At 43.4% G+C, this 14,007-nt stretch overlaps 1 protein-coding gene across 2 annotated transcripts; it reads right to left on the minus strand.

The window, feature by feature from the left end:
* Positions 1-10,549: 10,549 nt before the first annotated feature.
* On the minus strand, positions 10,550-13,672 carry LOC137894174 (troponin I, fast skeletal muscle-like). 2 transcript variants are annotated; one of them, XM_068739652.1, is made up of 7 exons: positions 13,596-13,672; positions 12,507-12,539; positions 12,194-12,230; positions 11,789-11,917; positions 11,488-11,577; positions 11,236-11,409; positions 10,550-10,964 (listed from the first exon to the last, which is right to left on the minus strand). In XM_068739652.1, the coding sequence occupies exons 2-7, from the start codon at positions 12,512-12,514 to the stop codon at positions 10,887-10,889; spliced, it is 516 nt and encodes a 171-aa protein (XP_068595753.1). In that variant the 5' UTR covers positions 12,515-12,539; positions 13,596-13,672; the 3' UTR covers positions 10,550-10,886. The 2 variants fall into 2 exon arrangements, with proteins under 2 accessions (XP_068595753.1, XP_068595752.1); XM_068739651.1 differs by having other exon boundaries at positions 13,559-13,647.
* Positions 13,673-14,007: the final 335 nt, after the last annotated feature.

Genomic DNA, 14,007 nt, shown 5'->3' on the forward strand with positions numbered 1-14,007 from the left:
TGTGTGAGTGTGTTTCTCTGTCACAGCTCCTTGTAGTGGGTTTGAACACACTCGTACGCACACACACCCACAATACACTCCCTTTCAGCTGTGTGTGAGGTGCAAGGCTTTCTCCCATGCAACGCGTGTAGGGAATGCCAGCGACGCTCGGAGCGACTCCCCTCCTGAGTCTGGGAGGCTGGGTTTTTGGCATTACACTAACGCCCCCCTCAAACACACACACACACCTCACCCCTCACCTCCCTCCCCATGTCCTACATGTGGTTTTCATTGAGGAGCTCTGAGCAGCGGGGCCCAGCATTCTCCTTTCTCTGTCTTTCTGTGCTGCCTGTCTCTAATGCCGGGTCATGTGGTGTTTCTTTAGGGGGAATGAAAGATGATACACCCCCCGCTCCTAAAAAAGAAAAATCCATGCTTGACCCCCCCCTTTACCTACCCAGTTCACTCTTCCTCCCGCAGATGATCAGCAATAGGAGGACGATAAAAGCGAACGTTTTCTCTGAGGAGCGATTGGCAATAAAATGTTTCTGCGATCAGGAGACTGCGAAACAAAGAGTTTCTCCCACGTGTGAATATTTATACTCTCCAGGACGATATCGGTCTAGCTTTCCCTGTCAAGACTGGGAGCAGAACAAGCCTTTATCGCGGCCTGTCTATTGTCAAACAGCTCCTCCTGAGATCACAGAATTAGAGTCGCTTAGTTGAACGTTTATTTGAAAAGTCAAGCAGAAACATTTCTAGCAGACACTTTCCTTGAGCCCGGCAGTAGCGTAGCAGCATTAGCATTCATTTGGAGACGTGTTTGTGTCCTGATGACTGTTGGGTTGGTCTCATCCAAACTTCCTCTATGAAACATTTGACTCACGCAGTGTTATTTTCCGCCAATTGTTTTTTCAAGCCATCAGAAATACATGTCATATTTGATTTTAAAGGAGAAAAACACGATTGGGTTTTGATATATATAGGCCTATATATATATATATATTTCATCTGGACTTTAGAAAAGTAACCAATGAAGCCAAGTTGATGTTTGCTTTTGTATGCTTCTTAGTTACAAGAAGCTTAATAACTTACTGAATGTCATTACCCTGAACAACAGATTATTACAATACCGCAGCATTCAATTAATTATCAAAAACAAAATAGATGTTTTCCACTGTAGTGGCATTAAACCCTTGACCTTCAGGTCGCCCACCGAGTGTGGAGCTGTGATTTGACACTCCTGTGAACCCACTGGTGGGACAGTCATCAAGAAACTCACACTGGGCAGCAAAACTTTTGAAAGTTGTTGGTGTTGTTTGACTTTGAAGTAGTAGGACTCTGGTGCAGCGGGTTGAATTAATTGCCTCCACCCTTCAGACTTCACGCTAACACCATTGTCTCCACCCCCCCCCCCCCTCCCAGAGACGCTCTCACTCACACCAACAACACGCCGCCGTTACCAAGTAACCCATTCATCACAAACCAGTCACCCCTGGAGTGTCGGTAAGTCTTACTTAGTGGCACATCAGACAAAGGGATTTCTGGGAAGTGAATTCATGACACGGACGCCGCCGTCGCCGTCGCTGCTCACACAACAGAGCTGCCCTGAACACTCAGACGCTCTTGATTAAACAGAACAAACAGTGCAGGGCTGATTTATGCCTTGCATCCGCTCCAACAAAACTAGATGCCACTTGAACTGAGGTGCTCCACTTTAGAAGATGAATAGTAAGAATATAATATAATATATATATATGTGTGTGTGTGTATTTTAAATACCCAGCATGCCTGTTTCCAGAGGTACTTTCTCTCCTGGTATTAATCCTCATGGAAACAGAGGCCTCACTCGTGTTGAAGAGCCGCCTGCTTACAGCAGACAGAAACACGATGGCTTCTTTGTCTGACTGTTAAATTAGATTGCTAAATTAGCAAAAACTGAAACGGGTCTGCAGATTATTTTATCCGTTGGGATTTCTGGAAAAATACTTTTTTTGTTGTTGAATTCTCCACAACACGACGATTCACTCCAAAACAATCCAGATCAATAAATAGCACTTATTAAGAAGTGCTTACCCGGTCAGGAAGGGGTCACCGGATAAATCTGTGGGGGCGATTAATGGATTAGTGGCAGGGGAATTAAAGGTGCTGTGGCACATGCGAGGGTCACATGATCAGATAAAGCTCTGAGTTTAGACAGACGGACACCGACCGACTCCGTTGTGCCGTTTCCATCACTCCCTCCCGCTGAGACGCGATGCAGTGAATTTCCCCGCCGGATTCGATCAGGCCGAGCGCTCTTCTCTGCTCGCCTGCTATTGTTGGAGCACCAAAGAGAAGGAGTTTTGCGGTCTGGGCCGCAGATGAAACCTCCCGTAGCGGCGAGACGCGTCGGCCTGGTTTTCATGTTCCCCAACTCACTGGCTGAGAAGACATCGCTCGCACGATGATGGATGCGTTTCACTTCACAGCAGGACGGTTTGGATGAACTTCCAGCGCATGTAAACCTTGTTCTTCCAAATGATTTGCACCATCCAGCCAGGACTCGAGCGGCGGGAGACAGATTAAACCACTGCAAGCTTGAAATGTCTCGTTTTTCCCTCGTCTCAGGTGATGTCATCGGCTGGGATTCAGTCTTAAGATGGGCACTGAAGTGGTCGTGGGAGGCGTGACAATATTTACTGTCGCACATTTATTTGGTCTTCATCTGATTTATGTCCTCCACTCCTTCCTGCTCGGGACGGTCCCATTGAGGTTAAAGAAAGGTTCTAAGGCAGCGCAGTGAAACAGGCATCATCATCATCATCATCATCATAAAACAGAACTCCAGAGTCAATTTCTCCCCTCGCAACCACTTTCAAATAATTTATGGCCACAGTTTAAATAAACTCGGTCGATGGCGTGTCGCTGCTCCCCTTGATTTAATCCCTGGTCCATTAAAACCGTTGAAGGAAAACAAACACCTCCATCCGTTGGCGTAGAAACAAACATCTTGTGCTTGTCGGTTCGCGTTCAGCTCCAAGGTAACAGCCGGCGCGACGCTCCCGTGTTTGGCTTTCTGCCGCCGGAGGTTATCTGCCGATGCCAAGCATCGATGGAAAACCGCGCACCCTCAATCCGTTTAAGATTTTTTTTACAGCTGAGGCGCCTCTTTCGAACGTCTTTCAGAATCAGAGGCTGTTTTCACAGCTGTGTTTACACTTGATCCAGAGCTCGCTCATTCGGAACCGCCACTCGGATTTTTACTGCCCAGTGAAATGTGATTCACAGAATCCAGTACAATGTCTGCAAGAAAAAAATGGCTCCTATACTTTGCCCTGCATTGAGTAGATAGCAGACAGATGTGCAGAACAACATGAGACCTAATGGGTTAAACTGTACTGCCTACACTCAGTGCAGTTAGAGGATATCCAATTGTGTATTTCTAGGGCCACACACACACACACACACACATATTTCTGTAATGAATGAAGTGTCCTTAACATAGACTTCTAGATTCAACCGGCTCATCATCTAGACCAAATATTGAGACTAGCTTCCTACCACAAAGAATTTTAACATTCCATGTAGTGAAATTGATTCACGAATTGTCTGTAATGAGACATTTCTGTTAAGCGAGGGTTTCGGATGCTGCTCAGCGATCCAACAACGGCTTTGTTTGAGTCCCGTTGAAATCTAAATTCAGGGGCTTGGTAGTGAAAAGAGCTCGAATGCCTTCCGGACTATTGATAGGAATAAAAAGACAAAAAACAGAATTATGTTAGCTCTCCTGAATTTCAAGTTTTCCAAATTTGGGGAGGGGGGGAAGGTGCTTGTTGGTTTTTGTAATTGGCCAAAACTGGATTAAAGCTCCATATACTCTAAAACAAAAATGGGAGCTCATTCCCGCTGATCTCCTCAGTCAGTTAGATTGGAGGAGCGGTTGCAGTGAGGAGTGATGTTGATCGATTATTGAGTTCAGGGAGTGTTGACCTCCAACCCAGAATGTGTTCCAGACTCTCTCTTCAATGCCAAAGCCCCTCTCAACACTTCCCGCTGAAAGAGGCTCCCTCTTAAACCACGGCGGCGTCTCCTCGGCCAGAGATCTCTTCTCCTGACACTGAGAGCCAAATATCATCGAGTTCACCCTGGAGCATGAAGCTCGCTGGCTGGAATCAAGTCAAACGTTTTTGGAGAATAGAAATGAGCCCATCAGAGGGAGCATTGAAATCAATATTAGAAATAGATCCTCTGCATCGGGTTGGGGCCGTTCTTTTCGGTGTGTTCTAGAGAGAACGCACAAGTCCAAAGAAGATGCAGATGGAGGAGGTGTCCTAAACACGCCAGGTGGAGGTGGAGGAAATGTCTGCTTGCAGAGGTCAGAACAAGAGCTTTCAAAGTTCATGAATCCTAAATCATTTCCTGCTTGGCATGTTTCACATTATGCTAAAAGGAATGTTTGGCTTGTTTTGCTCTCAGTGTGATAAGACAAAGCATGACTGACATTCCAAACGATTAGCCAATGAGAAAAAAACCTTTCGTCGTACCGCTGAGAGCCTTTAATCTCCATGAAGAGGGACATCTGCAAGACAGAAGGCAGAGAGAGTGTTGGAACGGCTGTAAGAGGAAAGCCCAGCGTTGGCTCAGATGGAAACCGATGTTTGAGGAGGAGGAGGAGAAGAAGAAGGTAGCGATGAATGTGAAATGCATTCTATATCAATCTGGCACTCGTATATCGCTGAATAATGTGTGATGCCATTAATCCCTGAAACTTTGAGACATTCTGACTACCCTCCCTCCCTCTCTGTCTGTCTCACCCCAACAGGAGCAGAGGACCTCAAATCTTGGATCCGCCCGAGGCTTTTGCCTGTTCAAAGGCAGTTTTGTTGGGTTTATTTACTTTATCAGTATATGATTAAAAACAGATGGAAGGATTCAGAGTGCAACTTGCAGAAAATGTCTGGTCTGATGATGACAGTTTGAGGAAAGCATCCAGGCCTGGATCATGTTCTGAGTTCCAGATTAAATATAAACCACGACCGGGTCGGGGGTTCTTACTCATTCACAGTGGACGAAAATGCATTTAGGAAAAAGTAGCTCGATTTGGTATATTTTTGCGCATACTTAAATATCAGTCTTTCTCAAAGATGATTTCTAAATGATTCACTTCAGAATATCTGCAAGCAAAGAAAACACTCTTGAACATGGCAATGAAATCGATGGCAGACGTGAAGCTACATAATTAAACCCTTTCTCAGAGGAAATGGTTGAAATATTTCTAGTTTTACCGCTCAATATTACCCTCCGGATGTTTCTTCCTTTAGTGCATGAGTCACTTTTCCATGTGATGTAAAATTCACCCTCAAATGTCTTAGTTTGCAGTAACTTCTACTCTATACGTCTTGATGGCTTGACTGCATTCCTCATCAGAAAAATGCATGATGTCATTGCACCCTCATAGTTCCGGTTAAGCCCGGCGTGCACGATGTCAAATCCATCGTCTGGACCGCGAGCAGAGATTTGATCAGTCTGAATCCTGAGCAGGGTGACGGATACTCTGGATTGAAGCCACACAAAGAGTTTGACTGTTCTGTTGGTGGGTTCGTCCGTCGGCTGTGAGGTGAAACCGGACCACACAGAATCAATAGGTTGATTTGGAAACCCTGAAACGATAAATCGGGGCCTGGCTCAACTGGAAGAACCCAATCGTAATAAGATGAGGTTCAGAACCCGATTCACAGAGGAAAATACACCTGACATTAACATGAACGTAAATCTACGCTCGTAGATCACATTCGGTTCAGCTGGTGGGCTCTTGCTTTTACGAGCTTCAGTTACGATGCTTTTATGGCAGCGCCGTCATTTTACGGGCCTCTGCGGGAGCTTTACGGCACGTTGGAGACGTGTCGAGTTCACAGACTGAGCAATGCTGCAGCGATTCCACGTTCATAATGAAGCAGCAGAGAGCCGGGACTGCACATTCCTGCAGAATGAGGTAAACATGGAAACGGCGCAGAGGAGATACCAACAGACCGGGAAGGGAGTGCAGTAATGATTCTTTCTGGTTGTGTTGAGCGTTTCACCCACAACCGGGACACAGCAGTCGACAGCTGACTCAAAGACGCGACTGTACTTTCGGCTTGTCCCCTGAGGGGCCGCCTCAGCAAATCAATGTTCTCCACTTCACTTCACTCTGTCCTTTGCATCGTCCTCCCCAACACCAGCCACTCTCATGTCGTCCCTCACTATGTCCATGTATTCTTCTCCTGGGTTGACCTCTAGCTCTGTTCCCTGGCAGTTCCATCCTCAGCATCCTTCTACCGATATAGTCCCCGTCTCTCCTCTGGACATGTCCAAACAATCAAAGTCTGTCCTCTCTGATCTCTAAAACGTCTGACCTTCACTGTCCCTCTTACTGCCTCACTTCTAATCCTATCCAACCTGGTCACTCCCAAGGAGAACCTCAGCATCTTCATCTCCGCCCCTTCTAGCTCCACCTCTTTTCCTCAGAGCCAGTTCTAGCTCCGCTTCCTGTCTTTTCCTCAGAGCTAACTCAAAGAAGAACGAACTTCACCTTTTCGGCCTTCAGAGGTTCAGAAGAAATGGGCAGAATTAATTCTTCAACCCTCAACAAAAAGCTCCGTGTATCTGCTTCTGTCTGGAACATGACAGCGCTGTTTGAAATCTGCTCTGTGTGACGCAACACAACAAGACTCGGCCAGGTTCGCAAGAGTGGTTTGATTCAGGAGTTAAGCAGTTCTCCAGCTGGGAGCAGGGAACTAAGACCCTCCCCACCTGCACGCTCCAGTGTGTTGAAAGTGAAACCATGTGGTACCCATGGGGGGGGGGGGGTTAATGAGATTTTGAGCAGGCACTAAATGTAATTGCACTCCTTGAGTTTTTAAAACGGGCCTCCGGCAGGCTGGACGTAGCCCTAAGTGACTTTCCAGCCTGTGTCAGTCAGTAATTGAGATGAGCTCTGGTTTCAGACATAAAGTCTGCTGAGCGGCGGCATGAAGATGTAGGGTTGAACGACTGATATATGTTTGATTCAGCAGATCGACGAGATGGAAAGTGAAGAACTGACCACTGCATGAAATAAAGAGACTAGATTGAACATGTCAACACAACATTTTAGAGGCCAGAGAGGAGCTTCAGATGATGAAAAGTAGAACATAATCTACGGCCGCTGATCCGATCTACACTGACTATGGGCGAGAAGGCAGGGTACACCCCAGACGAGGCGCCAGCTCATGGCGGGCCCTGCTAGTCATCTTTCAAAAATACTGTTTGTATAGAAAAAAAGAAAACTATTTAAAGAAAGACTAAATGATATGTCAGATATGGTGTCTATTCAAAGAAGCAAACAATCAATTCAAATAAACTAATGGCTAAATAAGTTCCACAATCAATCATAATAGTTGCATCAGTATCAATAGTGGGGGAGAAACAGAACACGCGCGCCCCCTCCTGCCCATCAACGCTTTTACAGCCGATCTCAGGTCTTTCGGTTCTGAGCAGGGGCAACCAAAACCGCCTCCTCGAGAAGCTTCGTCTGTCTCTGCATTCACCGTTTGTTAAACCTTAAAGGTTTATGGACACAAATAAACAACTTATAGAGCTTCGGTGGCACAAAAATCTTTGGTGTGATTTATTCAAAAGACATCTTTATTTTGGGTTATTTTCTACGACAGTAACATCAGCGGCGAAGAGCAAACAACAAGCAATCAACTGGACTTGTTTCGCGTTCGGTTGAAGACATTTCACCTCTCATCTCAGCATCTTCTTTTTGATTTTTGACTTTTTGACACACTGACAGGCCGGTGTCTTCCTATGAGCTTGTGTTGGAGCCTTGGTGAACTGCAGAACATTCATAGTTTGCATGGTCATTCTAAATCCTCAGTGTTTCAGATTTGTTAATAAAGGCTGTTCACGTCATACAACACAATTCATATTCCATCCTCTGAAGTCAACAGAAAAACAAAAAATGCAACCATGGTTTTACCTCGGGTTAGTTTGAAGACTTATTTCTCTCAGTATTTGAGCACAAATATGACACAACCTGTGTTCCCGATGCACAAGTCAGTCTTTTATCGAATATCTACTACCTGGTGCTCATCATGTTTCAAATTAGTGCAGCCCTCAGAAGGAAGGACAGGATGAAGATGTCGCTCTACTCTGATGCCATGAACAGAGAATCTGCTGCATCTTCTTGTGAACAACAGTCGACTAAATAAACAAGCAGTGGTCAAACACAAACGGCTCACAAGAGGACAATGGCCTCTTCATGCAGCCAACAAACACGTCCTGCCCCCCGCCGAGGTGCAGACGCCAACCTCCTGCCTCAAATACTCTTCAGAGCCAGAGTCATCAGCATTCATTAAAGGGACAGGACACTTCTCAGCAGACAACCAGGACACTGGCTTGTCAATCAAAGGCATTTGATTGATCGATTGTAAATATCCCATCGTTGTTGGAATCATTGCTGTGATTTTTGTGGCTTCTATGAGTATTTACAGCTCAGATGAATACCAGCGGATCGTTGGAGTAATAGAATAAACTGCTGGATGAAATATGAATCATGGACTTTTTTTTTTTACTGGATCAATAGCTGATCATCACTGTCTGACTGGACTGGGCCTATCTCCACTGGGAAAGGATGCATTTCTTTTGATCTGTTCTCTGAGCTCCTCAATATCCTGCAGGTGGGATTGAAACAGTGGCCTGAGAGCTTTCTACGGAAGTATGTACCAAAAACGAATAAATGGGACTTTAAACCTTGTCAAAGGTTGATTATCCTAACTGCAAATATTAGAATGCCCAAAGAATAAAGTAAGAATAAGAAATACGGCTTTCTTTTTCAGTGCTATTTACAAAGAGTCTCTGTGAAGTCACATTATCCAAATATAACTCCGAGTCGTCTGCTCACATTCCCCCCGGAGGCCGACAAGATAAAGTTAGCTGCTGAGGAAACTTTAGAGGTTCTGACTATCCGGACCTCCAGCAGGGTGGAGGCAGAGCTCAGAGCGCCATACAAGGAGTGTGAGAGTGAGTGTGTGTGTGTGTGTGTGTGTGAGAGAGAGAGAGAGAGAGAGAGAGATAGACACCAGTCAGGGGTTTTGCGTCTGTTTCGTTTTCCATTTCCTGGTATGAAACGAGACACATTGCTGTAAACCTTCTTCTTCTATGGACACAAAGAGTTAAAAAAAATAAAAATTCAAAGTTAAATTGAACCTGAGGTCTGGCTTCAAGGATCAAGTGGGGGCTGATGAAACAGTTATGAACCAAGAGGGCTTTGGAGAAATAGCGAGTACTTTCTGTTTACTTTGATCATGTAGGATCATTTCAAGAAATATTTGCATCTCTTTGCTACATAAACAACCCGGATTTTGCAAAAGACACGTTTCCAGCTGTGAGATTCTGCTGTCAGAACAAGTGTTCTGAATCAGACTAGTTTTCTAGAACATCACAAGTGTTCTGAATCAGGCTATGGTTCTTCACACTAAGCGAATCACAAATGTTCTTTAGATCAGATCCATAACACACCATGGCTTTTTCTTTAGCGCCACCATCAGGACAAACTTTGCACATATCAGACACCTCATTTCACAGCACCTGACAGCCACACAATATGAAGTTAATGCAATCGTTATTATCATTATTATTCTGCTGGATCAGCATCATCTCAGCTGATGCCTCCAGAACATTATAACATAAAGTCTGTCCTGGTGTAATTTATCACTCTAAGTAGAGGTATTACCTTTAAACGATATTGGATGGAAACATATTCATTATATTTTACGCATATAATAAATGTTTACTTCACACAGTGACTGAAATGTAATTGTAATAAGAGGCATGAACTTGGGTGAGATGGGTTCGTGGTCTCTGATGGTTTTAAAGCTGCTTGCGTGTCGCTGTTAAAACAACAAAAACTCTTCTGTGGGAGCAGAGTTTGGACAAATCTGATTAAACATGATGTTAAATCTGTAAAATATACCATCAAACTGTAAAAAGAATAAATAAAACAATAATAACAGAAGCCTTTAATCACAAATGCTGAAAATGCATTAAGTTTTCTCTTTGACTTTGACAGCTGCCTTTTTTGTCTCAATGTTTTTTGTCAGTTTGTTAATTTGTGAAATTATTGTGATTTAATAGTTGACTAGTATAAGGATAGTTTTATCTGAAAATATTCTGAACACTTTCTTTGAAAATTTAAAAAACAATCTTAAATTGTCAAAGTAATATTTTTCTGGAAATACAGGATTTCATTCAATTCAATTAAATTGTATTTCTATAGCGCCAGATCACAACAGAAAGTCATCTCAAGGCACTTTCAAGAGTAACAGGGAAAAACCTGCAGGGAACGACAGAATCCAACTTGACCCACAAGGCAAGGAAAACTTCCCTTTCACAGGCAGAAACCTTGAACAGAACCTAAGACTCATAGTGGGCGGCCATCTGTCTGGACCGGCTGGGTTGGGCTTTATAGGTTCTTTTTTTTTTACTTCACTAAATATTGTAAAGATATTTCTGTCCGATTAGATAAAAATGAGTCAAATGAAGACACAAAAAAACAAAACCACACTTCTTTTCTTCCACATTTGACTTTATTGCTTCTGCATATCGTGGTTGAAAGAAAGTGTCCCTGAATGTGCGGAGTTTAAGACTTGCTGTTCAGTAGAAACAGGTAGAAACTTTCCACCCTCCTTCTCCAGACCGACAAAGTGCCAAAGGGAAGAAATAAAAATTCGTAATAATCCTGGAACAGCTTCAGTCTCTGTGGCGACTCCTCTCAGATATGCTACCCTGCCGCTCGGTCCTGTGTGATTTCACCTCCAACATTAAACAGCCGTGTGGTTCAACAAACACATAAAAGACATGTGGAGTTCATATAAACGGAAAGACAAACGGCGGCGATACGTTTAGGCGGACTCGAACATCTTCTTTCTGTCGGCCTTGTCTTCAATGTTCTTACGCCAGTCGCCCACAGCTTCTGTGGGCTGCAGAGGAGAAAGACAGTTACCTCCAAGTGAAGTGCTGCACCCTTTCTGGCATGTTGATTAGTTTCCCTGATCTGAATCTGAACCCCATAATAATGAAACCAATAATATTCAACTGGAACCCATGAAGCAGATTTTGTGTTGAACTTTCTTCCCTGGTGCAACAAATATAACCATAAATTCCAACAGGTGAATATTTTTTCCTCAGAACTATAGTAGTAGTAGTAGTAGTAGTAAAAACAAATCCTGAAAACTAAAGCACGTGACTCACCTCCTCCTTCACCTCCTTCTTCACCTGCTTCAGGTTGGACCTCAGGTCCATGTTGACCGTGTGCTTGGAGCCCAGCAGAGCTTTCAGCATGGAGTCAGCGGACATACGTACTTTCTTCAGAGCGGGCTTCTTGACACCTCTCAGGTCGACCACTTTGATCTTCAGGTCTTCAATCTTTGACAGGAGAGATTTTTATTTCTAGACATGGGTCTATAAAAGGTCCACACCAACTTGATTCTCCCAGAAACATACCTCTTTGTCCGCCTTGCCCACTTTGGACTCAATGTCATACCTGTCCTCATCGAGCTTGTCAATGAGAGCGTGGAGCTTCTTGCAAGTCTCCTAAAGCCGGAGTGAGAAAACAACAGTTAATTTTTACTACTTTGTTATGTTTCAAAAGAACATATGACAAAATATGCTTTTGAAAGCCATTAAAGTCGTTTCTGTTAAAATGACGTGGGGCCGCACGCAAGCTTATAATTGCAGCATCAAACTATCATGGGAATTGGACCTTGACCCGGTAGGTCGGACCACAGATATTCTTTCTGCTCACCATCAGGGCAGCCTGGTCCCCGCTCACGTCCGCCGCAGGACAGTTTTCGGCCATATAGGTCTCCTTAGCCGTCACTGCTTCCTTTTTTTCCTGTTCCAGCCAGTTCTGAGCGATCTGGAGGATCACACTCTGCAGGGAAGGGAAAATGGCAGCAAAATCTTGTTTTAATGGTTGTCTTGTTGATTTCAGATGGAATTTTTGCACAATTACTTAAAAAACAAACACATCTGTCATTTGGTTAGTTTACAATTATTATTTTTATTAAAAATAAAAAATGCACACCCAAAGTTTGGCAACAAAGAATTTTAAGATAATATTTTTAGGGAAGGCCTTTAAAGCTTTTCATCATGACAGTAAGAAATGCCTGATATTAAACACAAACAGATTTTTGAGTTGCTGGTTTACCTTCAGGTGATGCCTGCGGCTGGATGTCAGCTTCTTTCTGTTTGAGAGAAAGTTGTGTTAGGGTAACACATATCAACACGTAAAAGTACACCACATACAACCAAGTATGACAAATACACCTTTGGAAATTCTACTTTTCTTCTGGATGCTATATAATTTTGCATTTTCAAAAGGCGGATCGTTTGATTCAAGAACAATATTGTTTAAAAACATACCGGCATAGGGTTTTAATACATATATATAAAATAGAAACTGCTGTATTTTTGTAAACATCACAGTTTTTGTGGAGAGGATCAGAGATGTTCAGACTTACTCGGACATCTTGGTGTTTTTGGGGTTTCACACGCTGCATGAAGACACAAGAATACATTGAAAGCATGATCGGGATGTCAATGTGAGGTTCTCTGAGATCAGCATGAGCTCAGGGATGGGAATATTTGTGTCGTAATGTGATCTGAGGCCACAGCTGAAGAGCAGCGACGTCGACTGAACTAAACTGGGACTTCAAGGATTGGGTGTCGTATACGGACCGTTTACAACCGGATCGGGTCAAGGGACTATCTGGAACGCGCTCCAGTGGAAGGTGGCTATCTAACGTTCATTACCTATATCTGAATTGCTTTATATCAAGGGACAATCCAGTCATCCCTTAATGTTGAAATTTCTATTCCAAATTCAACTTTTTTGAAAGTTCCACAGTTTTCCATCACGATGGTCACAAATGTTCCTTTTTTTTCTACTTTTTTTTAAGAAACTGAACCAAATGTATGAACTGAATCAACCAAAAAATAAAATCATAGAAATAACACCAGCTGATAATAAATGCATCACTCTGCTATTAATGAAACATTAATAAATAATTACATGTCCAGTTAATGACACAGAATAAAGTTTAAAGAAAACACTTTGTTGTTTTTTTATAATAAGAATAGCACAAATTTTAGGATCTCAATGATTGAAATGATTTCATATGATACAAGTCAAAACAATTAGCCGCTTTCACATTCTGACTTATGATATTTGTCCTCATTTCAACACCCTAAAGAATTACATTCTCTCCAGGCCATATAAAGAACTGTTTGTATTCCAGCCGCTCTATTGCATCAGGTTTTAAAAGTTAATGTCAGGCGATACTCAATTTCTACCATAGAGCTGCTAACAGGATCACAAAGTGATAGAAGAGCTGAACAGGTCAGATGTCAGCGACAAACATGTTGAAAGCGAGCTCAGGATATCAGGATGAGGCAAAGATGGAGAAACGAACGACGAGGATTCATTTAATAAAGTCTGGCTGAGATGAGGCGGCGGTTTAATGAAGGATGCTGCGCTCAGAGAAGCTGATTAAACAAAATAAAGATTTCTCACCTACTGAGAGGAGGAGGAAGAACCGGACGTGACTAACCTGGTGGAAGAAAACGACACACTGCCGATGCCACAGGCAGTGAAAAACGTAATTGGGTATATATGGATACGGTGGATTGCGATGCATCAGCAAAATGCCCAGATTCTCTTTATGGAAATGGATTCCAGGGCCGACCAATGGGCCAGCGAGCTCCTGAAATACACCCGGCCCAGCCCCGCGCTGAAAAGCAACCCGCCGTGAGATGGCTCCAGGAGGCAAATTAACTCTGTGTGTGTGTGTGTGCGTGTGTGTGTGTCACCACAAACTGAACAAAACCTCTTTAACAGTTTTAAACAAACAAATTATATCTTATTTCTTCCTTTAAATAAAAAATTAGCAGCTAAAGCAGCATTTAACCATCACATGTAAACAGTCTTCTTTGTGTTTACCAGCTTCAACAGAAATAAATCCC

The sequence above is a fragment of the Brachionichthys hirsutus genome, chromosome 5 (genome assembly GCF_040956055.1).
Source record: "Brachionichthys hirsutus isolate HB-005 chromosome 5, CSIRO-AGI_Bhir_v1, whole genome shotgun sequence".
NCBI classification, from domain to species: domain Eukaryota; kingdom Metazoa; phylum Chordata; class Actinopteri; order Lophiiformes; family Brachionichthyidae; genus Brachionichthys; species Brachionichthys hirsutus.

Coding starts and splice junctions, on each gene's coding strand:
- LOC137894174 (XM_068739652.1), bottom strand. Junction 11,410..11,487: donor TGGGCAAGGCGGACAAAGAG/GTATGTTTCTGG, acceptor CTCCTGTCAAAG/ATTGAAGACCTGAAGATCAA. Junction 10,965..11,235: donor AGAAGGAGGTGAAGGAGGAG/GTGAGTCACGTG, acceptor TCTCCTCTGCAG/CCCACAGAAGCTGTGGGCGA.